Source organism: Elephantulus edwardii, unplaced genomic scaffold, assembly GCF_000299155.1.
Source record: "Elephantulus edwardii isolate Elephantulus edwardi_28Jun2011 unplaced genomic scaffold, EleEdw1.0 scaffold00186, whole genome shotgun sequence".
NCBI lineage: Eukaryota > Metazoa > Chordata > Mammalia > Macroscelidea > Macroscelididae > Elephantulus > Elephantulus edwardii.
The window spans coordinates 737,551-763,593 of NW_006399936.1; the positions used below are offsets into that span (position 1 = coordinate 737,551).

General features: G+C 39.1%; 2 protein-coding genes across 2 annotated transcripts; both read left to right on the plus strand.

Annotated features, from left to right (window-relative positions):
- Positions 1 to 9,496: 9,496 nt before the first annotated feature.
- LOC102845769 (olfactory receptor 2AE1-like) lies at positions 9,497 to 10,723 on the plus strand. The gene is made up of 2 exons (XM_006896495.1): positions 9,497 to 10,431; positions 10,693 to 10,723. Exons 1-2 carry the CDS (start codon positions 9,497 to 9,499, stop codon positions 10,721 to 10,723), a joined length of 966 nt encoding a protein of 321 aa, XP_006896557.1.
- Positions 10,724 to 24,520: 13,797 nt separating this feature from the next.
- On the plus strand, positions 24,521 to 25,450 carry LOC102848592 (olfactory receptor 1F12-like). The gene has a single exon (XM_006896590.1). The coding sequence runs from the start codon at positions 24,521 to 24,523 to the stop codon at positions 25,448 to 25,450; it is 930 nt and encodes a 309-aa protein (XP_006896652.1).
- Positions 25,451 to 26,043: the final 593 nt, after the last annotated feature.

The following is a 26,043-nucleotide window of genomic DNA, read 5'->3' on the forward strand; positions in this document are numbered from 1 at the left end:
AATAGTTTTCAATATGGATTGAATCTCAACATCAAGAAGACAAAAATTCTCACAACTTGGCCAATTGGCAGCTTCATGATAGAAAGAGAAGAGATTGGGATTGTTAACTACTTCATCTTGCTTGGTTTCATTATCAACACTCTTGGCACCAGAAGTCAGGAAACCAAAAGACAAATTGCATTGGGGAAAGTTCTGCTGTTCGGGACCTCTCTAGAGTACTGAAGAGCAACAATGTCACTCTGGAGACTAAGGTGTGCCTGATCCAGGCCATGTCTTTTGCAATTAGATGCTAAGCATCAGAAAGCTGGACAATAGCTAAAGATGATAGAAGAAGGATTGATACCTTTGAGTTGTGATGTTGGAGAAGAGTGAGTGCTCAACCTGGTGAGAATCTACTCAAAGGAAAATCCTTAAAATTGAGCCAAGATCAGTGAAGCATGATATTTTACTAGCTGATTTGAGACTTTAAAACAATTTTTTAACCCAGCGAATGGTTCTAAATCATGGTTGTAGAAATTGTTCTGACTCATAGTGAACTTCCATTGGGTTTTAGAGGCTGCAAGTTTATAATGGAGATTAGAGAAAGAAATAGAGTTCAATAGGAGAGGGTGAAGCCAGAGTGTTCCCTGGAGTCAAGGACTCTGAAGCTTCACCTGACATATTTTGGGCATGTTGCAAGGAGGGACTGGTCCTCGGAGAGGGACATCATGTTTGGCAGAGTGGAGGGGCGGCAAAAGAGAGGAAGACCTTTGATGAGATGGATCGATTCTGTGACTGGAGCGGTGGGAATAAGTGCGTTTGAGAAGGCTAGGTTGGCACAGGATAGAGTAGCATTTAGAGCTCGGGTACATAGGGTCGCTATGAGTCACAAGCAACTCGATGGCACATAACAACAACAATAACAATATATTTATAACGAAGAGGACAGGCGAGGTATGAGAACTGTTGTTGTTAGGTGTCTTTGAGTCAACTCCGACTCATAGCAACCCTGTGTACAACAGCTCTGAACCTTGCTCTGTCCTGAGCCAATTTTATAGTCTCTGACACACCTATCCCCATTACCCCAGTCACTGAGTCAATTAATCTCATCCAAGGTCTTCCTTTCTTGCACTGTCCCTCACCCTTCCAAGCATGATGTGCCCCTTCAAAGACTGGTTCCTCCTTGCAGCATGCCCACAGTATGTCAGACGGAGCTTCTAAATCCTTAAATGAGAGTAAATAAGAACATATCAAGATATCCCCCATTTCTTCTTTTACATCTGTGCCTGAAATTTCTTAACATGTTTTATTTATGTACAATATAAAACCGGAGCCTAAACAAAAGCTAGAATGGTGAATACTAATGATGACTGCACACTTTCATCCCTTCACACCTTTTCTATAACTTGACACACAGAAGAAGGTAGGAAACAGTAGATATTTCTTAGATCCTGTCTTCTCAAGATGGTTCAATAGAAAGGGCCTTGCGACATCTGTTTTCCAAGAGGATAAACAAGTCAGGTTAATTAGCCCCTGGAGGGAATATTCTTGTCTTCTTTTCAGAGTCCCTTTCTCCAAAATATTTAATTCCCCTGGCTCCTATAAGTAAACTCCAAGGAAAGCCTTTAGGGAACGAATATGTCAAACCATATAACATAGTCCAATTGCCATGCACAAGAATGATCTCCAGAAGAGATCCAGGACGTGTCTTCTAGGATGGAACCCCTGATGCCGTATAGTTAGTATTTTCTGTCTGCCTCAGCTGACATCAGAGGTACTTGGGGCTGGAGGGTTACTTTATTTCTCATAGATAATAATACTCCTCTTCATGAATGGCTAATGGCAGGCAAAGTCTGTCCTGACTCCAGTCCATATGATTCCTGCTGTGGAAATATTCATGTAGTCAGAAAGAAGCTAGTTCTAAAAGTACCAGGGTTAGAACCAAATTCATATTCCGTTGGGTCGATAATCATATGTAAAGCTAAGCAGAAAATGTCTTGAGTAATTAAAAATATCAGGAAAGTTGAAATGGATTTCCCTTAGGCTATGGAAATATTGATGATTCTACTGCTATATTTAGCTCAATAACTGGGTCACATTAATGCGTATCTCTGTCTTCCAGGGTCTCATTGCCATCTGGATATGGAGAGGTGGCTCAGAAATATGTGTAGAGCCAGAGGAAGCATATGTAGCAAATGTATCATTCAAAAGCACAACTAGTAGGATTAAATTAGTTCATTCACTTAGTGTGTCCTCATGTGTGTTGTTGGGATAAAAAAAAATCTGAGAATAGATTTCAAGCCCATTCCAGAATCATATTCATTGTTTCTCCTGGTGATGCTTTGACATAAGAATAATTAATGAAAACCAGGATGGCGAGGGCACGAACAATGTCCTTTTTACGACCCCACCAGTAAATGGAGATTTCTAGAGTGAGAGAAGGAAGCCTGATGAGAACCTATGAAAGTCTTCCTTTGATGATTACTAACTAGTTGGAGTCCATGTGGAACCATCCTGTCCACTGCCTTTGACTTGTCTATTTTTCTACCCACAAGTCTCTGAAGAGCAAGTTACAGGTAAAATAATGTTGAGGGTGGAGATGTCCTGTCTTCCAACCTCTTAAGTCAGGGGGTGTGATATTTGGTCCATCCATGAAGAAAGCCAAAAAGAAGGCAGAATCACGTACAGGCCACAAACTAGAATGTCTTGTATCATCAAATTTTCCAAGGGGAAGAAGAGACACATGACACAGATGATGAAAAATTTATAGTATCAAAATTTACAGAGAAAGATGGACACTAATGAAGAAAGAAGGAAATACATGAACACTTATATCTAAGTCTTGACTGAATCCAAATCAGGTAGAGCATGGGGAAAGCTGGGCTCTTAGTCTACCAGAAGCTGAGTTAGAAATAACCAAGTATGAGGTGACAGTAAAAACAGGGTAAATAAGATCCAAGGCTGTAATTAGTAGAGAGAAAGAGAAATAATAACTTGATCTCTTTTATAGTAGTCAAATGGTGCTTTGCAAATTCATTCAGTTCTGACTCCTTTGCTTTAAAAAGTAATAAGTAATCTGGAATGCATAAATGTCTAGGGAGAGATATTTAAGAGGAAAATCACAAAGAGGGGACAGTGTGGCAACTGAAGACAGATACAGATTACTGTTTCTTGAGTCATGCTTGCACCATCATGGAGGTCAAGCTCACAATATTATTAGTGTTTATGTGAGAAATGAATAAAGCCTGGCTGAGGAAATATTTTCAGTCTCGTTTTATCAACTTTATCCATAATTTTAAGATGGTCAGATCTATTTAGAACATGCTTCTACTTATATACATAAGGTCTGTAGTTTTTTATGTGCCAATTTGGCACCTGCATATATTGTTGTTGTTGTTGTGTGCCGTAGAGTCAGAACTGACCCATAGCTGACTCTTCAGAGGGTTTTCAGAGGCAGTTAATCGCAAAAAAAGAGATTGTCCATCTTCCTGCGGAGCAGCTAGTGGCCTCAAATTGTGGACCTTCGAGATTGCAGCAGAGCTTTTTGCCACTAGGTCACCAGAGCTCCCTGTATATATTAGAAAATAATAATTAATCTCCAAATAAAGTTAATATCATAAGCCTATGTAAGGAGTTGATTCCTTAAAGACTGAAGAAAAAAACCTTGCCTGATAAAATAGAAATTATACTTTAAAAAAAGATCACATTGGGAGCTTTGGTGGCCTAGTGACAAGAAGCTGCATTGCAAAGGTAGGCTGTTCGAATCCACCATATGCTCTGCTAGAGAAGAAGGGGCAATCTCCTCCTTTACCAGTCAGATTTGATTTAATGGTACACACACACACAAAATAATAAAATACAAAAAATTTTAAAAAAGATAACATTTTACAGTTACCATTCCATCTAAAATTATACAACTCTTATATAAAACAATAAGCAGACTCCTTTTTTTCTGCAAAAAGAGAATTCTAATATAAAACCAAACCCCCCCTCTTATTTCTACATGAAATAATACAAAATCTCCTTTTTCTTCATGTCACATTCATTCCTCGATCGGATTCATACTTCTTTTATATTCTGTAAATTCAATGCTGAGATATGGTGATAAAGTTTTAAAATATGCATATTTTATATAAAAGATGCTAAAGGAAAAGAAAATGGGAAGTATTTGTTTAACACATGTACAAAATGTTCATATTAAAGAAAAAGTATTCTTCACTTTCGATTTAGGATCTGGTCATGCACTCATCACCTGTGTTTACAACTACAATTCCTCTGTCCATTCTATGTATCCTTTGCCTTCATCAACTATCTCAACTGGTCATGCTTTCTTCTCTGGTGAGTGGCCCAGTCCTTCAATACTGAAGGATCTGAGGCACTGCATTACTTGCCTGCATTGGGTTGTGGTTTCCACAGACAGACTTCAATCACAGGTACTTCAGAGAATGTCCTAAATTTCTAACACCCTTCATCTCTTTTATGTAGTGACAACTCAGTTTGTCTTTGAGATTCACAATGAATCAGCGTAGCCAGAGCAATTTGCTGATGAACCCAGGTTGTCAGTCTCAGATTTTAATATGATGGGATCCTGTGTTACTGGGTGGAACTGTTTTCCTGGTAGATTTAACAGTTTATTGTTTGAGTAAAGATTTACAGAGCAAATTAATTTTCCATTCAACAGCTGGTACACATTTTGTTTTGTGAAACCGGTTGCCATTTCTTCAACATAACACCATTGTTCCCTGGATTTCCTCTTTCATTCTTTCCTGTCTCTTTCTGTCCTCTGGGCCCTTTCAGGGTAGGGTGGGAGTGGGGGTGGAAGAGCAAATGCCACTGTTTTTTTCTTGTGTGGTTGATTGTATTACAAAGTATATTCTTCTCTATTATCATCCTCTTTATAAGCTTGTCTATTATTTGGCTGAAAAGTGATCGCTGAATGTGGGTTCAGTTACTGGCCCAAAGGGTGACTAGGGGCTACAGTGTGTCAGGCTAGCATTTTTTATGTTTTTAATTTTTATTCCACATTTCCCCTCCCTCTCTGTTCTGTATTTCCTGTTCTGAGTCAGATCATAGCAGTCGGTACCCGTCTTGTTTCTGGTCTCCGGGCAGCAGAGACATTATTTCTCTGGTCCACTAGTAGCTTTTTGGGCTAATTATTTCCTTCAGCTTCTGCTTTTCTTCACTCCTTGTTGATCAGTATGAGGGAAGATCAGTAGTTACATACAGATGGTCACTTGCAAACTTTTAAATCCCGGTAGCTTCTCCACAAAGTAGGGTGGAGTGTATACATCATTTTTGTGAACTATATTGTACCAACTGAACCTGATGTCTCCCAAGCTGAGTGACTCATTCCCTCAAAATATTTTCCTAACTTTGTGCCCTGTATCACGACAATATTCTTGGATATATTTACAGCAACTGTATGGAGAAATAGACTCTATAAAACACATATATTCCCATTGGTATATTCCCATGTGTATTCTCAAATGCCGATGATATACTCACAGATATTGTTTGTTATTGTCATTATTGTCGCATTAAGTATCCAATAGTATTTACCTTTGTTGTCACCTCTGTCCAGCTCCTAGTGTCTTTGAGCATTACTCACATTGTGTGCTGCCCTACCCTTACTGTACACTGTTTTTCTGTTCATCTAAGTTAATACTTGGCTACTTTCTAGATAGCTGTTTATTTACCTTTCCTCCATACACACTCCTGGCAAATATCAAAGACTATTTCTTTCTTTCACTTTATTTTATTATTTTTTTTTCTTTTTTTGACATCAGGTAGAGCTAATAATAAGACCTTCATGTTGAGTCAGTTTTCACTTATCATCATACAGGCATTCAATTTCAAATTAGAAAAAGGCTGTATCTGACTTAATATACTGAGCACTGTTGAATGTTTTAGTGTATACAGAATACTGCATAAACCCAAATCTCCCTTGTGCTGTATTTCCTTTGCCAAGTTACTCATGCCTTCTTGGATATTTCACTCACCATTTCAACTTCCAATAATTAAATTCCTAGGTGGTGTCTACAAACAGAGAGTACTAATATTAGCAGTCAATCAGTTTTACATCTTTTATTAGCAGTAAACTAGTTTTACTAATCTCAGACACATTATTTTATTATTTTTTGTGTGTGTACCGTCAAATCAGATCTGACTAGTACAGGAGGAGATTGCCCTTCCTTCTCCAGCAGAGCATCTGGTGGATTTGAACCATGTACCTCTGGAATTGCAGTGCAGCTTGTTGCACTATTTGTTGCCACTAGGCCACTAGAGCTCCCTGAGAATATTTACTTCTATGTGTAAACATTTATGGACATTTTATAATAGAGTTTTCATACAATAATTCTCTTTTATGATTGACATATTCCACTTAGCACAGTAGCTTCTGGACTGATCTATGTTAGAAGGATTCTTAATTATTCTTTAAGTGTGTGTAGTATACCATTTATGTATGTACCATGTTAAATTTATCCAATGAGGGATATTTTGGTTGTTTCCATCTTTCTGGTATTGTAACATATGCGGCAATGAACATGGGTGTGCATTTATCTATTACTTTCATGGCTTTTATTTATCTAGGACATATACTTGGTCATGTGATTGCTAGATCGTAGGATATTTCTAGTTTTAACTTTTTAAGGAAGCACAATACCTTTTTTCACAATAGTTGTACCTCTTTACAATCCCACCAACAGTGTATGAGAGTTTTAACCTCTCCACACCCTCTCCAGGTTTTCTAGGAGAATGGAGCCACACAAAGCTGAAGGAGCAGAGTTGCTCTGGAAGGTGGAGCAGAAGTTAGGCTGAGAGGCCTGCACTCAGAATCTAGGGCACATGACTAACACCCAGAATCTTCAGAACAGGACTATTCCTAGATAGTATCAGGGAACAGAGGATTGTCTTCAAGCCTTGTGAGCAAATACAGTTTTGCTGAGTATTTGACTTGCTTGTTTCCTGTTTCCTCATATCTCTCTCCAAATCTCCCATTTGTAGTGGAAATGCCTACTTTGTGCCTATTCCACTAGTGTGTTTTGGAAACAGTTGCATTGGAGATTTTCTGATAATGAGGAATGTTGTCCAAGAATGGAATTCAGAGTTGGAATTGATTTAAGATTTCAAGTTGATATGATAGAGTGTTTTACATGTGACAAGGATATGAATTTTGAAGGTACAAAAGGATGTTGTAGATCTAATTGTTCCCCCTCAAAATACATGTATTGTTATAATGTGGTAGTTCTATAATGATCTCCCATAAGCTGATAAGCTAAGCAGTGATAAGGGGATTTAGGATGGAACACAGCACTTTTTTTTAACACAGTACTGTTAATTCCATCAGGATCCTAATCTAACGTAAGGGGAGTTTCCCTAGGTTATGGTCTATAATGACATCTTTCATCTCACAGGAGAAAACCAAGAAGAAAAAGAGAACTTCAGTATCACTAAAAAAAGAAGAACAGAAGTGGAACATAACCAGGAAAAGATCCAAATCTCTTGCTATGAAGCTCCTTCATATAACAGAAGGCCAAGATATATAAAGATCTCCAGGGAATGTCAAACCCACAGATGGTGAAGAAAACAAGGATCTTTCTCCAGAACCAACAAAGAATGAAAGCCTTCTTGTAGACCCCGCAGTCTGAATGTGGACATCTATCCTCCTAAACTTTAAGAGAATAAATTTCTGTTTTTAAAATAAAGAAGTAAACAAACAAACAAAACCCAGGCACTGTTCCTACCATAATTGAAATGGTACAATGTAATCAATCAGACAGTAGATAAGTGACTGATCCTCATGGGAGAATAGTGCCATAATCCTAGTTGGAGACTCAGTGCTGTGGCAGATTGGGTACTGACCAAATTGCCTGGGTGAGTAGAAGTCCATATTGCTGAGTGGGGTCCATACATAGCCTCCATTCCTGATACTATAGCTTCTTTGTGCTGAAGACAGTTGGATAATGGTAAAAGTAACTAAGAAAAGAGAAGAACTGGCAAGGATAAAAGAAATGTTTGGGGGCTAGCCGAAAAGTTAGTACATGAACAGTATTAGCAAGTTTGTATATAATAGCAATGGGTACTTTTTGCTTTATGCATGTATATTCTATATAAACCAATTTTCAAAAATACAGCATATAGAAAGGATTATGAGCCAAATAAGGTGAAGAAAAAAAATGCCTATCTTTTTTCTGGGAATTTATTGATTGTATGCCTGTATCATTTTAGGAAAAAAATTACTTAAAAAATATCTTTACTTGGAGACTAAGCATAACTTACAGAGATATGGATAGGTGCCAAGTTGACTATTGTGGCTTTGTAATATGTGACAACTCTATTAGGAGCAAAAACATTTCTCAGAATTTTATGACATGGCATATCTTTCTGGTAAGATGGGTCATCGGGATGACTTTTTATTTTATATTTGTTTACTTAGAAAGTTCACATACATTGTTTTTCACACTGGATTTTTCCCATTTCCTTTGCCCAACCCTCCCTTTATCTATGAAATTGTGCAACCCTATGATTAATTCCCACCCTTGCCCACCCTCACTCCTCTGCTCCCTCACTCCACCCCTCTTGGATTCTCATATACATTTTACTAGTTATCTTTCTATTTCTACAATAATGGTCTTATATAGTATTTGTCCTTATGGGACTGAGTTAGTTCACTTAGCATAATGCTCTCCATCAACTCCCAAATTATGTAGTGATTTTCAAAAATCATTGCTACAGGTAGGATTTTGACAGATAAAGAGAACAGAAATGAACTTTCTTATAGTTTTCACACATGGTTGTGATTTGCTGACTTATCTCTTTGATTAAAGCAACATGGTGTTGCCTTCCTGTGTATTCTCTTGTAGCTTCTTTGACTTTTGGTTCAAGTGTGTGAGTTTATCTCTAGTAGAAAGATCTGAGCTACTACAAGATATTCACACCACCAATTCAGGAGCAAAAGGAACTGGTTTGAGTTTGAGTTTTGATTGAAGATTTGAACCTGTTTATGAAGTGCCCCACTTTATATTCCTCTGCTCTCTGGACTCTTTGAAATTTTGGCATTATACAAAAAGGCAATAGCTTTATAAAGACTGCTAACCCACTTCCACAACTGTGGAAGATTAAGTTCTTGCAACAAAACCCATTATACACACACATATATATGTGTATATATGTATATATAAAATCTCTTAGTAGCTTATCTATCCTGTTAAAATCCTGTCAGATACAATGAGCTAAGAGAAGACACAATTATAGTTTTAAAGTTCAGCATTTAATAAACTCTAGACATTCTGGAATTTAAGATTAATCATATTTCAGAAGATTGATTTTATGTTACCTCTCCTTCTTAAGGTTGTTTTAATAATCCAAGCTACTAAATAAATACAGGTAGTGAAAAATATTGCACTAATTATTTCTTAGATCAAAAATTACTATTGACAGGTAGGATGAGGCTCCGTATTTCTGATATCACAGTCTGTGTCCACTTCCTATCTCTCTAGGAACTGAGGAAGGAGCTATGTGGCAGGGGAATCACACCTCTCTGGAAGACTTCATTCTTGAAGGGCTCTTTGATGACTCCCTTACCCACCTTTTCCTTTTCTCCTTGACCATGATGGTTTTCTTCATTGCAGTGAGTGCCAACACCCTCATCCTTCTCCTCATCTGTGCTGATTCTCGGCTTCACACCCCGATGTACTTCTTGCTTAGCCAGTTGTCCCTCATGGATCTGATGCACGTCTCTGTTACCATCCCCAAGATGGCGACCAACTACCTATCTGGGAAGAAGTCCATCTCCTTTGTGAGCTGTGCGATCCAGCACTTCCTCTATTTGTCTGCGGGTAGTTCTGAATGTCTTCTCCTGGCTCTCATGTCCTATGACCGTTATGTTGCCATCTGTCATCCACTGCGTTATACTGTCCTCATGAACAGACAGTTGGCAATGATGATGGCTGTCATGTCCTGGTTTGGGGGATCCATGAACTCCCTAATTCACACAGCGATTTTGATGCACTTCCCTTTTTGTGGGTCTCGGAAAATCCACCACTTTTACTGTGAATTTCCAGCTGTTGTCAAGTTGGTGTGTGGAGACATCACTTTTTATGAAAACACAGTGTATATCAGCACCATCATAGTTCTCCTCTTTCCCATCCTCCTGGTTTCTACATCCTATGCCTTCATCCTCTATAGTGTCATTCAGATGCGCTCAGCTGGGAGCAAAAGAAATGCCTTTGCCACTTGTAGCTCTCACCTCACTGTGGTTTTCCTCTGGTATGGGGCCTCTATATTCTCATATATGAGACCCAGTGCCCAGCGTACTCCATTGCAAGACAAAGTTGGCTCTGTGTTCTATAGTGTAATTACTCCCACTCTAAATCCTTTAATTTATTCTCTCCGGAATAAGGATGTTGCTAAGGCACTCAAAAAAGTATTGAGGAGAGGTATCGTCATCCAATGACTGTAACTCTAGTTCCTCTGAATAAAGAGTGGAAAGGGTTAATACCATTAAGTTGATAAAATCTCTAAGATTCCTGACCACTGGAAATAGTCTCACAAGGTCCACATACCTGATAATTTTTTTACACTATTTCAGTAGAATAATTGAACACTACAGCCTTGTAGTTAATGTACTCAGCTGCTGGCCAAATGTAAGCAACTGGAACCCACCAGTCACACCGGGTTGGAAGCAGGAGTGGCATTCACTTCCTAAACAACATGCCTCCAGAAGCTCTATGAACTTTGGTAAATGACGATAGTTATAAAAAAGGCTTCAGGCCTTTTGTTCATAGGGTTACTCTGAGTCATGCTCTACTCTACAGCAATCAACAATAACAACAATAACAATAGTCACACTAAGAGCAAGATGAGGCTGTTTGGATTAACTTCCTTGGAAATCCTACCGGGCAGTTCTACTCTGTTCTATAGTGTCTCTTTGAGTCAGAGTCAAATCAATAGTGTTAGATTATGATGCGATTATGGCAAAAGTCTAGGGACCTCTGGTGGCATATTCAATAGGGTACTGCTCTGCTAAACCAAAGACTGAGTATCTCTGGTGGTTCAAATCCATCAGTGGGTCCTCAGGAGAACCTGGGTAATCTCCTCTCATGTGATTTACAGCCTTGGAAACCCAGTGGAGGGTCAGCTCTGAGTGGGTTCCAACTTGATGGGAATGAGTAATGGAAAAATTCCAGCAGTGCATGTTTTTAGAATATTATGTTCTTAGCAATTAATAAAAGTTCTATTATTCTACTTTGGCATGGTCATTCAAGCACCATTTAGCATATTTCAGTGAGCATTTAGACAGATAAAAATGTCTAAAATATCTTTAAAATATGACATTCCTTTGGTGGTCTTTTAAAAGATTGAGATAAAGGGTCCTTTCTTACTATTACCTCCGCCAGTAAAAACATATATAAAACATGGCACCTGAGAGTATTAATGAAATTGGAATGTGCTGCTTAGTAGAAAAAGCATGGGAAATAAAGCATAGTTGTAGTCTGTAAAGATGGATAATATAAAAGCTATATTCACACATTTGAATCACAGTGTGTAAAATTTAGCAAAGAAGAAAATAATATCCCCATACCTTTCAAATCTATATGCGGAATAGATCATTCGGGAGGCTGGACTCTATGAGGAAGAATGAGGCATCTGGATTGGAGGAAGATGCATCAACAACCAGTGATATGCAGCTGAAACAACTTTGTTTCCTGAAACTGAGAAGAACCTGAAGCATTTGCTTCAGAAGGTCAAGGACTGCAGCCTTCAATATAGATTGAAGCTCAACATCAAGAAAACAAAGATTCTCACCACTGGGCTGACTGGCAGCATCATGATAGATGGTGAAGAGATTAAGATTATTAACAGCTTCAGCTTGGTTGGCTACACAAACAACACTCTTGGTATCAGCAGCCAGGAAATTAAAAGATGAATTGCATTGGGAAAGTCTACTGTCAGGGACCTCTCCAGAGTACTGAAGAGCAACAATGTCATTCTAGAAACTAAGGTGTGCCTGATCCAGGCCATGGTCTTTGCAACTACTTGCTATGCATTAGAAAGCTGGAAGATCATGAGGGATGATAGAAGGAGAATTGATGCCTTTGAGCTGTGGTGCTGGGGAAGAGTATTGAATATACCAAGGACTGCCAGGAGAACAAACAGGTTCATGCTCAAGAGGGTGAAACCAGGCTGCTCTTTGGAGGCAAGCATTCTGAAGCTCTGCCTGACATACTTTGGCCATGTTGCAAGAAGGGACCAGTCCTTGGAGAAGGACATTATGTTTAGAAGGGTGGAGGGACAACACAAGAGAGGAAGACCCTTGATGAGATGGATTGACTCAGTGACTGGAATAATGGGGGTAGGTGTGTTAGAGACAATAAAGTTGGCTCAGGACAGAGCAGGGTTCAGAGTAGTTGTATATACAGTTGCTGCAAGTCACAGGTGACTCGATGGTACATAACAACAACATAATTCTTGCAATACTTGATATATTTTACAAATATCTACTGAGTTTCCATTTTGGTCCAGGCCCTAAACTAGGTCTTTATGGTAGGTCAAGGGAGAAAATACAACAACTTTTGCCTTGTGAAACTAATATATACTTACCTGTACTACTCTTGAACTTATCTAGAGTTCTGAATCTGTTAACACTTGCTAACCTATGAAAAATTCTTATTGTTGTTACTAGGACTCATAGTGATCCTACGAACAGATGGATAGACTGCTCTATCCTGTTCCATCCTCACAATGTCCACCATGCTCAAGCCCATTTTTCTCGTCACTCTCTCAGTCCATCTCCAGTCACTGTCAATCCATCTCATTGTGGGTCTTCCTTTCTTTCACTGATCCTCTCCTTTTCAAAGCATGATGTCCTTTTTCTAAGGACTGGTGGCTCCTGACAACAGACTCAAAGCATGTGACAGAACGTTTTACTATCCTTGTCTCTAAGTGCCATGGTTGCAGGCCCTCCAAGCTCCAAGAGACATTTGTTTGCGACTTGTTTATTTTTTATGGTCTGTGAAATATTCAGTACTCTTCTTCAACACTAAAATTCAGAATATCAATTCTTCTTCTACTTTCCTTACTCATGGCCCAACTTTCACGTGCATACAAAGCAATTAAAAATGGTAAAAGATATAAGTTACTTAACCTGTGAAGTTCTCATCTAAAAAAATTAATGGAAAAATATATTTCTATATTTGTGAGTATGCTAGTTATAGATGTTAGTCCTTGGCAAGAGAGATGGACCTGAATGACATAAACAGAAAATAATTTCTGACAAAGTCCATGGAAAACCTGGATTTAAAGACCGCTGTTGTTATTGTGTACTGTCGAGTCAGAGTCAACTCATAGCTGACCCTCCAGTGAGTTTTCAGAGACTGTAAATCATACAGGAGGAGACTGCCCATTTTTCTCTGGTGCAACAACTTCTAGATTCAAACTGAGTACCTTGGTATTGGCAGAATAATCCTTTACCACTAAGCTGCCAAAGTTCCCTTAATCTAGAGACTACATCCTGAGAAAGGATTGACATTATCAACAACTTCTTCTTACTTGGATCCACAACCAGTACTTGGTACCAGCAGTTGGGAGACATGGTGCACTGGGAAAAATCTGTAATCAGGGACCTTTCCAAATATTGAGGAGTAATGATGTTAGTTTGAGGACGAAGGTACACCTGATTCAGGCCATAGTCCTTTCAGTTACTTGATATGCATCTGAGAGCTGGACAATGACTAAGAATGATAGAAGAAGAACTTATGCCTTTGTGCTGAAGATCTCACGGACTTCGAAAGAAAGAACAGGTATGTCTTGGATAAGATACAGCTAGAGTGCTGCTTGGAGGGAGAGATGATGAAGCTTCATCTTACACAGTTTGGGCATATTTTTCTTCAAAGAGGGACATCATACTTAGGAAAGTTGAAAGGTGGTGAAAGAGAGAAAGATCCTTGACCAGGTGGGCTGAAATCATGACTGTGGCAATGGGCTTGAGTATGTCAGAGGATGGCATGGGGTAGGGCAGCATTTAAATTGGTTATTCTTAGGGTTGCTTTGAGTCATATTCAGCTCGATGGCACTTACCAACAACAACAATAACACATCTACATATCAAAGGGGATCTCTGATGGCTTAGTGGTAAGGAGTGGTATTGCCTATTCAGAGATATATGGTTTGAATCTTCCAGCTGCTCCTTGGAAGAAAGATGTGCAATCTCCTCCCTGATCTGAAAACCATGATGCTAATTCATTAAATTAATTGACCATGAACATGAACTCTGAAGGTGAGATGTGCTAGAATAAATGAGATTAATTCTCTAGACAAAAGATAAAAAGTAAGAAATTTTGAAGATTTCCCCTGAAGACAAAAGTACCAAATTAACCTCTGAAGGCACTAACTTTCTAGTGGAAACTCTAAGGAGATGATGTATCCGGAGCCCAGGAGAATAGGGTCCACCAGGAAACAAGGTAATTACCACATTCGTTTCTAACAATGACCACAGGGGATTGTTCCCGAGAGCCCAAGAACAGTCCTGCAAATAATCCAAGTGTGCGTCTTGCACACCTTTCCTTGGCCAGAGAATCAAGGAATGGGCCCTTCTATCCTTAGCTACCTCACTGACCCTTATATATTTACTTCTTATCTGGCTTTGTACGAGGCACATGGTTGACTCTGCCTCCAGCCTGCTTTTGAGCTCTCTGCCCCTTCTTAAGAGAGGAGCAGCAACTCAGTAGCAGTAATGGTCCCTGACTGGGGTTGACAGAAATCAGAACAACTGAACAGGTCAGTGATGATGGGGAGGCAGAAGACAGCTCTTCTTCCTCAAGTCCCAAACTGTATTAGCTCAAACATACCTCCTCTTTCTTGCTTCTGAAAGACAAGCAGGATCTGAGACCTTTAAGGAACCTTAGAAATCATCCAGGGATCTAGCATCATGATAGTACAAACTTGACAAAATCCTATGGAATTAGATTCTTGGACCCCGTATCTTAACTGTTGTCTTCATTTCCTACTACGTAGGCTTATCTAGAAATTCTAACAGTTCTAATTCTTATCCCCCAATTCCAACCTCTTTAAATCTTCTCTTCAGCAGAGGCAATGGAAATGTACTTGCTGGTATTAGTACACCCTGAAAAAGCAAGTAGGTAACTGCCTACCTACATTACCATTAGGTAATGGCCTAATTTGCACATAGTGGTGAATTGGAGAAGGCAGGGAATCAAATAAAATCTCAAACTTTACTATTACTTTACAGATTTACTTTTTTTTTCTCTTGACTTATGTACAAACATTATAGCATAGATGTCACCTGTATGTACATGACATGTTGTGTTCTGGCTTTGAAACCTATAATATAGACAACTATCCAAAAATTTACATACTCTACTTTTTAATACCCATGTAATATTCCACTGCAGTGACCCATCATAGTTTTTAATACTATTCTATCAATTTAAACATTTTGTTGTTGCAAACTTTTTCCATACAGAAGCAACATAGCAGCAAAGATTTGAACAAATTTGCCATCTTTTCCCCTCTGATTTGTTTCCTTTTTTAAAATTAATTTTAATAAAAGTTTACAGAGACTTAGGGTTTCCATTCATTCATTGTTGCACTTTTCTCCCTGCCCATCCTCCCCATTAGCTCTTCTCTTTAAAAAGTAGAAGAAAAATTCTTTCATTTATTATACAATCCCTCCCCCGAATTCCACTCCACTGTGCAGCCTTCATTCTGGACTCCTGTCATGACAATAATACCTACTCATATATCCCTTTCAAACAGTTCCCTCCCTCATCTGTTTCAATGCAGTCTACATTATTTATCCCCTCTTTCTCAGTCTTCCCTAAACCCTGATGTCAGTCCCATTTTACAACAGTGGCCCTATGCAATATTTGTCCTTTTGTGACTGAGCTATTTCACTGAGCATAATGTCCTCCAGGGTCACTAATTTTGTATAATATTTCATGAGTTATTTATGGGGGGTTTTCAGTGCTGCATAATATTCCATTGTGTGAATACACCAGAGCTTCTCTATCCATTCGTTTGTTGATGGGCACTTACGTTGTTTCCAACTCTTTGCTATTGTGAACAAAGCTGCAATAAATATGGGTGTGCATATATCTACTTGGGTGGCTGATTTGTTTCTTTTAATATGGTTCCAAAAGGAGCCGTGTTAGTGTAGTTCCTAAAGTGTTGGATTCCTACCAGAAAGGTCAGTGGTTCTAACTCATCCACTGCTCAGTGGGAGAAATGATGCAGCCTTTCCCTTTTAAGTCTTCCAGCCTCAGAAATATGCAATGAATTGGAATCAACTATGTAGACAACAGTGGGTGTTATTAAATGGTTTGAGTCTGGCTCCATATGTAAAAATCTTACATTTACATAATCTCTTCCTTTGAAGGTGGTATAATAGCACCTAACTACAAGTTTGAGGATAGATTTAGAAAGTTAATTAAGAACTTAAAGTAAAAATCTCCCTGTGATTAACTGCCTCTGAAAACCTGTTGGAGGGTCAGTTACGGGTTGGTTCAGACTCAACAGAATACAACAACAACAACAATAAAGTAAAAATAGTGTCTGATAATATAATATACATTCGTTATTTGTTATTAACAATGATGTTATCTACTTACTTGTAAAACATGATCATCTAAATATATTTAAACTTTTCAATTAAAATCTATTTCTATCTTATATATGTATTATTTTACCCATTGCAGGTTTCTTTGAATCAATGAAACGTCTTTAAATGAATGACATTTCTTTACATTTTCCAAGTTAAATTAAAATCCAAACCGTTCATCATTGATGGAAATGAAATTGTCTCCTTTTCACTTTTGTTATTATTCATTATTTTTTGTTATTTATTGCTTTTTGTTGTTATTTATTGCTGGTGTATCAATAACCCATCCACTGATTTTGTGTGTTATTACACTCTGCAACTTTGCTTTGCTGGTTTTATTCTTAGCCAGGTATTTCTTTCAATTGCTCAGTTATTAAATTGGTCTTTTCAAAAAGTTTTGCTCTTCCCCCCCCCCCTTTTCAGATTACCATCGGGATTGTGAAGCTACTAATCCCGTGAGAGGAGACTGTCCTTCTCCTGCTCAATCGCTGGTGGGTTTGGAGCCGTCAGAGCGGCTCAGCGTTTGGGTTAACTGTGTAACCCCCAAGACTAGGTCACTATGATGATAAAATTATTCATCTGTCTTATTAATAACTAATAAAATTATTTTTCTAGAGTGAGTTACATTAATGGATTTGTGTTTAACAATTTATCCTCTTAATATGGTGTTCTTCACTTGCAAATATTTTATTCAGAGTATTTATGTATGTATGTATGTATGTATGTATGTATATATTAAATTGTCTAAAAATATTATTTTCTGTCTTTGTGAAGTCTAAGATTTATATAATATTTGCCTCAAAAATTAGTAGTAGTGATAAAGTAATTATAGTTACCTGAGGTGGACAGTGTTTGGTGGAGCTTTGCAATTAAAACAAGCTTGGAAGCAGGAGTGGCATCCACTTCCGAAATGACTTGTCTCCAGAAACTCTATAAACATGGAGAAATGACCAAAGTTATACAACTGTTCAGGTCTTTTGTTCATAGGGTGGCTATGAGTCATCTATGACTCGATGGCACTTAACAACAACAACAGTAATAATAGCCAACATTTATTTGATGTCTATCCATCAAGTACTGTTGTATAAATACATACAGTGCACTGTTCTAAGCGTTTATTTATGTGTTTTTTTAAAAGTCATTCTCAAACAATTCCTTTAAGCAAATCTTATTACCATACTTACTTTATACACTATAAATATAAAAATAATTTTTTTATGGCTTAAAATTATTTATTATGGAATATTGTGTCTTAAAAAGTTAACATTTTACTTAATGGTATTAATATGACTTCTAACTTTACATTTATCTCTATTAGCATATTTATATTTTATAATTATTTTTACACATTTGGGAGTAATACTTTTTGTATTTATAAGTAGCCATCCATTTTTATTTTATAATAAAATGTATTAGCACACAATTTAAAATAACATTCAACTTAAATGTTAAACTTTTCAAATAGTTATTAGACATATTCAATTTCTGGCTTTTTTCTTTTCTTTCTCAGTTTTCTATTACCTTTCTCCCCTTAAAAAAAATCAATGACCAATTTTCTACTTAACCTTATTGTCCTTTTCTTATTTTTGTTTTTAGCTTTATTATCTGTATTTTACAAACACCTCTAATTTGTTCTTTGCTTTCCTTTCTAAGTTCTTTAATTTGATTCAGTGGTTGAAAAAAGGAAACACAAGATTCCCAAAGTAAAAAAAAAATATGCTTTTTTCTATCTCTTTGACTTTTACAGAATAGTTTCAGTGTTAAAGTTGACACATACCACAAAGGTGTAGAGGTCACCAGAGAGAAGTTCAGAACTGCTATTGAAGGAAAAACCCCCAAGAAGGTCAGTCCCATGTTCTTGTCATATAATGAACAGGAATTAGATCTAAATGTTTCCTGCGGCATGCAGGCTAGTGGTCTAGTGGTAAGTAATTGTACTGGCAATGCAAAAGCAGGCAGTTCGTATCCACTAGTTTCTCCCCAGGGAAAGATGAGCAATCTCTTTCTGTGTGATGTATGTTGTTGTTGTTGTTATGTGCCATCGAGTCATTTGCGACTCATAGCGACCCTATGTACAAGAGCCCTAAATGCCATTCTATCCTGTGCCAACCTCGCTGTCTCAAACACATGCATTCCCACCACTCCACTAATAGAATCAATTCATCGCATCAAGGGTCTTCCTCTCCTGAGCCGTCCCTCGACTCTCCCAAACATGATGTCCCTCTCCAATGACCAGTCCCTCCTGGCAACATGCCCAAATTATGTCAGACGAAGCTTCAGAATCCTTGACTCCAGGGAGTATTCTGGCTTCACCCTCTCCAGGACAAATCTGTTTGTTCTCCTAGCAGTCCATGGTATATTCAATACTCTTCTCCAGCACCACAACTCAAAGGCATCAATTCTCTTTCTATCATCCCTATTCACTGTCTAACTCTCCAATGCATAGCACGTAATTGCAAAGACTATAGCCTGGATCAGGCGCACCTTAGTGTCCAGTCTGATGTCATTGTACGTCAGTGCTCTTGAGAGGTCCCTCACAGCTGACTTTCCCCAAGTGCAATTTGACTCCTGATTCCTGGCTACTGTTACCAAGAGTGTTGACTGTGGAGCCAAGTAAACTAAAACTGTTAACTATCTTAATCTCTTCACCATCCATATTGATGCTGCCAATTGGCCCAGTGGTGAGAATCTTTGTTTTCTTGATACTGAGCTTCAATTCATACTGAAGATTGCAGTCTTTGACCTTCTGCAGCAAGCGCTTCAGGTCCTCCTCAGTTTCAGCAATCAGGGTTGTGTCATCTGCATAATGCAGGTTGTTGACGATTCTTCCACCAATCCTGATGCCACATTCCTCCTTGTACAGCCCAGCATCTCGGATGATCTGTTCTGTATACAGACTGAAAAGGTATGGAGACAAAATACATCCCTGATGGACCCCTTTCTTGATTTTGAACCATCCAGTGTCTCCCTGCTCTGTTCTGACGACTGCCTCCTGGTCCAGGTATAGGTTTCGCATTAGCACAATCAAATGTTCTGGGATTCCCATTCTTCTCAGAGTCAGCCATAGCTAGTTGTGATTCACACAGTCAAAAGCCTTTGCATAATCAATGAAGCACAGATAGGCATTCTTCTGGTATTCTCTGCTTTCTGCCAAAATCCATCTTACATTCGCTATAATATCCCTAGTACCACGACCTCTTCTAAATCCAGCCTGCACATCTGGCAGTTCTCTGTTGACTTATTGTTCCAGACGTTTTTGGATAATTTTCAGCAGAATCTTGCTTGCGTGTGATATCAATGATATTGTTCGATAATTTCCACACTCTGTTGGGTCACCTTTCTTTGGAATGGGAACAAATATCAATCTCTTCCAGTCAGTTGGCCAGCTGGCTGCCCTCCAGATTTCCTGGCACAACTTAGTGAGCACATCCAGGGCAGTGTTTGTTTGTTGAAATAAATCAATTGGTATGCAGTCAACTCCTGGAGCCTTGTTTTTTGCCAATTCCTTCATAGCAACTTGAACTTCCCTCCTTCATCACCATATATATATGATGTATAGCCTCTAAAAATCCAAAGGATTGTAAATTATGAGTCAATTTTGACTCAATGGCAACAAGTTGAGTTGAGATGTGGAAAAGGGGATATCATTGTTAATGCCAGATAGACTGACCCTAGTTGAGAAAGCTAATACTAGAAAGATGTTTACTTTTGTCTTTGAAAAGGCATTTGGTTCAAATCCACCAAATGCTTTGCTGGAGAAGGAGGGACAATCTCCTCCTATACCAGTCAGATCCAATTTGATGGTATGCACAAAAAAACCAATAAAAAATAAAATAAAAAAAAAAGAAAAAGCATTTGAAAATTATGGATCCATTGAATAGAATGGGAATTCCAGAATAATAAATTGTGCTCATGTGAAATCTGTGCATAGACGGGGGGAGGGAACAATTGTGTCGACTCCTGCTTATTAGGCATAATTAGATGAGGCCTGAGAAGAAGCCATCAAGTGTAGTAATGGTGACCTTTCCAAGAGAAGTGTGGATTGGTGGGAAAGTCTGAAAAATAATTTTATGAGAGAATGGGGAAGAGAGGAGCTAGGGAATTAATACACTACTTTTTGAAGACTTTTGTTGAAAAGGAGAGTAGGAATGTGGGACCAAGTCAACTCTTTCAGACTGGAGATGTCGGTATGCTGACAGGAATCACTCAGTAGAGAGGAAAATTGTTCTGTTTCAAATTAGACTTCCTTATTTTTAGTTTTCTTTAAAGACCAGTGCTTTGAAAGAGTGTTTCCCTGACAAATGGTAAGCAGTAATAAGAAAATGTTCTTTTCCCTTTCTTGGGGTCTCCCCTCATCTGTCAGTTTGTCATACTGTAGTGGCTTAGGAGTTACTGCAATTGTGGAAACCATGCCACAGGCACTTCAAATACCAGCAGTGTTACCGTGGTGGACAGGCTTTAGAGGCTCTTCCTGACTAATACAGACCAGGCGGGAAACAGGACTGGCCATCCGCTTTTGAAATAATGGGTCCTTGAAAACCATATAAAGAGCAGCAGAACATTATCTGATATAATGTTGGAATATGAGGCCCACAGGCTGGAAAAGACTCAAGATAAGAAGGGCTGCTTCCTCATAGCAGAGTCTACCTTGATGATGTGGATACAGTCAAGCTTTCAGCCCATCAAGGGCCTTCATGATGTGGCATGACAAAAAAAAATGAGGACTAACAGTTGCAAATAGCCATTATTAATTAGAATATGGAATGCATGAAATATGAATCTAAAAATGGGAAATTATGACAAATTAAATAGAATGCTTAAAGACTGACAGCCTAGGCATTAGTGAGCAAAAACGGACTGGTAATGGCCACTTTTAATTGGACAATCAGATGGTCTATAATGCCAACACTGATAAATTGAAGAGGGATGGTGTCACATTCATCGTAATAAGGGCATTTCAGAGATCTATCTTGAAATACAGTGCTGCCAGTGACAGGATATAATAGTCACACACGTACAAAGAAGACATGATAATACAATTGTTATTCAAATTTACCAATCTGCAGCTAAAGTAAAAGATTAAAATTTGAGGGTTTCAACTACCTTCTACAGTCTGAAATTGATGTAACAAAAATGTATTAATAATAGCTGGTGACTGGACTGCAAATGTTGGAAACAAAGTAGTGACCTGGGTGACAGAAATAAGGCTGGAGATTGCAAGTTAAAATTTGTATGGTTAATGACTTATTCGTTAAAAATACCCTTTTTTAACAATTAAACTATTTTTTTAAATGTAAAAAAAAATTAATTTAAAAACCAACATTCATGGAAACAGTACTCAAGAAATCAAAAGATGTATTGTATTGGTCAAATTTGTTGTCAAGGACTTCTTTAAAGTGCTGGAGAGGAGGGATGTCAGTTTAAAAGACTAAGATGTAGCTGACCCAAGTTATGGTATTTTCAATAGCTTCATATACATGTAAAAGTTGTACGATGAATAAGGAAGCCTGAAGAATTGATGCCCGTGAATGGTGGCACTGCTGAAGAATGCTGGATAGACCCAGGAAAAGCAAGAGCATGAACAAATCTGGATTTGAATGAGATGCAGCTAGAGTGCTTCTTAGAGATGAGGATGATGAAACTTTGCCGCACAAACTTTGAATATGTTGTCAGGAGGGGTCAGTTCCTGGAACAAGATATCGTTCCTAGGAAGGTGGTGGATCAAGGAAGGAAAAGGGGTGAGTGCTAAAACTGGTCGTACATGGTAGATACTGAGAGGATGGGACAGGGTTCAACTCTTTTGTGCTCAGGGTTGCTGGGGATTGGAGTCGGTACTGACCGAAGAGGAGTAACTGTGGGAAGAAGACAGAATAAGCCCTGGTTTGAAGTAATATCAGTGAAGGAAAAGACAAAGCCTTTTCACGACAAGGCCACGCTGTTTACATTCATCTGTCTCAGAATTGATTTTGCAGCCACAGATGGTCTCTCTCCCTCTTCTACCATGTCTGCTCTCTAACCTTTTCTCCATTCTCAACCCTGGTGACTCCAGGACCTCATGATCCATTTACAGGGATGTCTCAAGTTCACTTTACTTGCTCTTTGCTATTTTCTTTTCTCCTTTTTAGTACTTTTTAAATTAGTTTTAATGAACATTGACAGAGATTTTGGGTTGTCATTTATCCATTGTTTAGTTCGTTCTTCCATCCCCCCCCCACTTGAATGTCTGTTTTAATTGTCCAGTTGCCACAGGATTGTCAAAGCCAGTTCTGATTAATCTGCTCTTTGCTATTTTCAAGATATCAAAGAAGTTATATTGAAGGAACAGTGTCGTAAAATCAGACTTACCTAGAGTCAAATGCCAGTGTCTTTGGAAGAGATTTTTTAAACCCTCCAAGTCTATGTTTATATATCTGTAAAACAAGAAAAATTATGTCTACTTTATATAGGTTGTTGTGAAAATTCAATTATTATTATTATCATGACTAATCAGATGAAAATCTCAATCATAATGTTTCACTTCATACATGCTTTTCACCAAATATATTTCTTAGGCTCCTGTATTATTATCACGTGGTTGTTCTTTACACAAAGATTCCTACCTCGGATCACTAAATTCGTGTATCTCTAAAAATATTTAATCAGTAAAAATTACTAGTTTGAAAAGAGTCATTTGTCTTTCATACTAAGGAATTCCTCTCAACATAATCCAAGAACAAATCTGTGACCTGGGGAATCCCTGCCTGGCGGCACTGGTAAGTTCCCTTACTCTGAAAAGATCCTGGCTTAGCAAAACAAGGCTACAGCCAACGAACTCCTCAAGACTGCCTTCCCAGTATCATCCTACTCCCCAGAAACTCACCCCCATAGCATTTCTGGACTGGTATTCTCTGATCACCCATTTCCTGTCCCCCAGTTAGCATGCTAGCCTTTCTCTCTCTCTCTCTCTCCCTTTCCCTCTCCCTCTCCCTCTCTCTCTCCTTCTTTAAATGTCATTTTCTTATTAGAGCTAAATCTCAACTAATTAGCTCCTTTGATACCCAATTTCAGCTGAGTTACCACTGAACTATTGAGTCCTGGTTTAGTGTTGCAGCTGTTATTTCTCTTTGATTTTTTTTTCCACAGGAGGAAACTCTTATCTTTCCCTGGTCTCTCTCCAGAGGCATGTCCCTTCCTGGGTAAGCCAAGACAGAAGTGCTGGCTGAGCTGTCCCAGTCAGCAGGCTCTTCTGTCCAGGCTTGTCCTGATCTACTCCATCCTACAGCATCATCACCAAGACCAAAGCATCACAGAGTCAGTGACAAGTAGCAGCTGGAGCCCCCTGAGCCCTGGGCTCTACGTGGGTGGGAGAGAAAAGGGATACAAACTGTCTGGAGGGAAGAAGGTAGGTGGAATACAAAGAGTAGCCTTTAGTATTACAATACGCTACTGTCGTCTTAGAATTTTATATAGAAAGGGCCTGCAGCTAGCAGTCTTATTAGAAGAGAGAGAATGCTACTTTTGTATAGATCTTTGCTTATTATTGAGACTTTATCAGTAGTTGATATAAGAAATCTGGAACATGATGGAAATTTGGGGCGCTCCAATAGTCTAAGTAGCCTTCTGTTTGTTGCCTTTAGTGAGAATGTGGACATTATCTCACAAGTTCTTTCCTTTAATAGTTAGCAGGTCTAGTTTTGCAGGTTCAGAGTCATTTGAGTGGTAAAATAATTAAAACCCTGACTCTGAGCTGTGTTTTGGCCCTAAAACTTCATGCATGAGGCTTTTCCTTTTGTCAGTTTCTTTTGGAATTTGTACAAAATTAAAAAGGCAAATTAGACCACATGTGAGTTAAGAGATTGAATGAGCGAAAGAGGGAGGCCTGGGAACGCTCACCCTTTCTATAGTACAGGACTGGTCTCGATCTCCCAGCAGGACCACACAGCCATGGAAAGAGGAAACTACACCGGCGTCTCAGAGTTTATCCTCTTAGGACTCTCCAGCCAGCCAGAGAGGCAGGGGCTGATCTTCGGGATCTTCCTTGTGATGTACCTGATCGGAGCAGCAGGGAACGTGCTCATTGTCCTGGCCATTGGCTCAGACTCTCATCTGCACACACCCATGTACTTCTTCCTCAGCAGCCTCTCCCTGGTGGACTTCTGCTTCATCTCTGCCACCGTCCCCAAGATGCTCCTGAACATCCACACGCACACTCAGTCCATTTCCTACGGTGGGTGCCTTGCCCAGATCTACTTCTGCATTTTGCTGGCCAACATGGACAACTTCCTCCTCACAGCGATGGCGTACGACCGCTTTGTGGCCATCTGCCACCCGCTGCACTACTCTACTATGATGAGCCTCCAAACCTGTGCCCTGATGATAGGGGCTTCCTGGCTCATTGCCAACTTCCATTCCCTGCTCCACACCCTCCTCATGGCTCGGCTGGACTTCTGTGCCGGCAATGTCATGCCTTACTTCTTTTGTGACCTCGTTCCCCTACTCCACCTGTCCTGTTCCAATACTCAACTCAACCAACTCATGATTCTGGTGGTGGGAGGCTTGATCGTCCTCATTCCCTTCCTGGGCATTCTTATCTCCTACGTCCACATTGTGTCTGCTGTGCTCAAGGTTCCTTCTGCTCAAGGTAAACAAAAGGCCTTTTCCACCTGCGGCTCTCACCTCACAGTAGTTATTCTCTTCTATGGTACCATTACTGGGGTCTACTTGAGTCCCTCGTCCTCTCACTCAACTGAGAAGGATTCACTGGCTTCAGTGATGTATATGGTGGTGACACCGATGCTGAATCCATTCATCTATTGCCTGAGGAACAAGGACATGAAGGGAGCTCTAAGAAGACTGTTCAGCCTGAAAATCTAATTCCGCAGGCTGTGGCACAGCAGAGTTCCCCCTCAGGGTCACCGGGCTGGGAAGGGAATGGACCTCTGGTACAAACTCCATACACAGAAAGAACACAGATCCGATCGTAATGTGGCTATGAAATACTCTCACTTCTAAAGTCAAGAAATTTGCAAGTCTGAAATTTCCTGATGCCTGCACAGGATACTAGGAAGTGGAATGAACTCTCTCCTTATCTTAGAATGGATTCTCTAGGGAAACAAAACCAACGAGGTTTATGTATTCACATGTACACAGAGAGAAGAGGTATCAAGTCTCAAGCTTTTAGGTCAGAAATCAAGACAGATGATTCTCCTGACTCACATAATTAAAGGGACTGACAAAATCAAGATCTGAAGGAAGATGGCAGACTGCAGGCTTCCAAGACTGAGTGATAAATCTAAGACTGGCAGACAGTATAACCAACTGCTGGCTAAAGTTTGAAGAACCAAAAGTCATATGTTAACAAGGCAGATAAATACAGGATCGAGACTGAGCAAAAAGCAAGAGCTTTTCCAGTGGTCCGTATATGTTTGATGCAGACCACATCGCCAATGATACTCCCTTCCAACTGA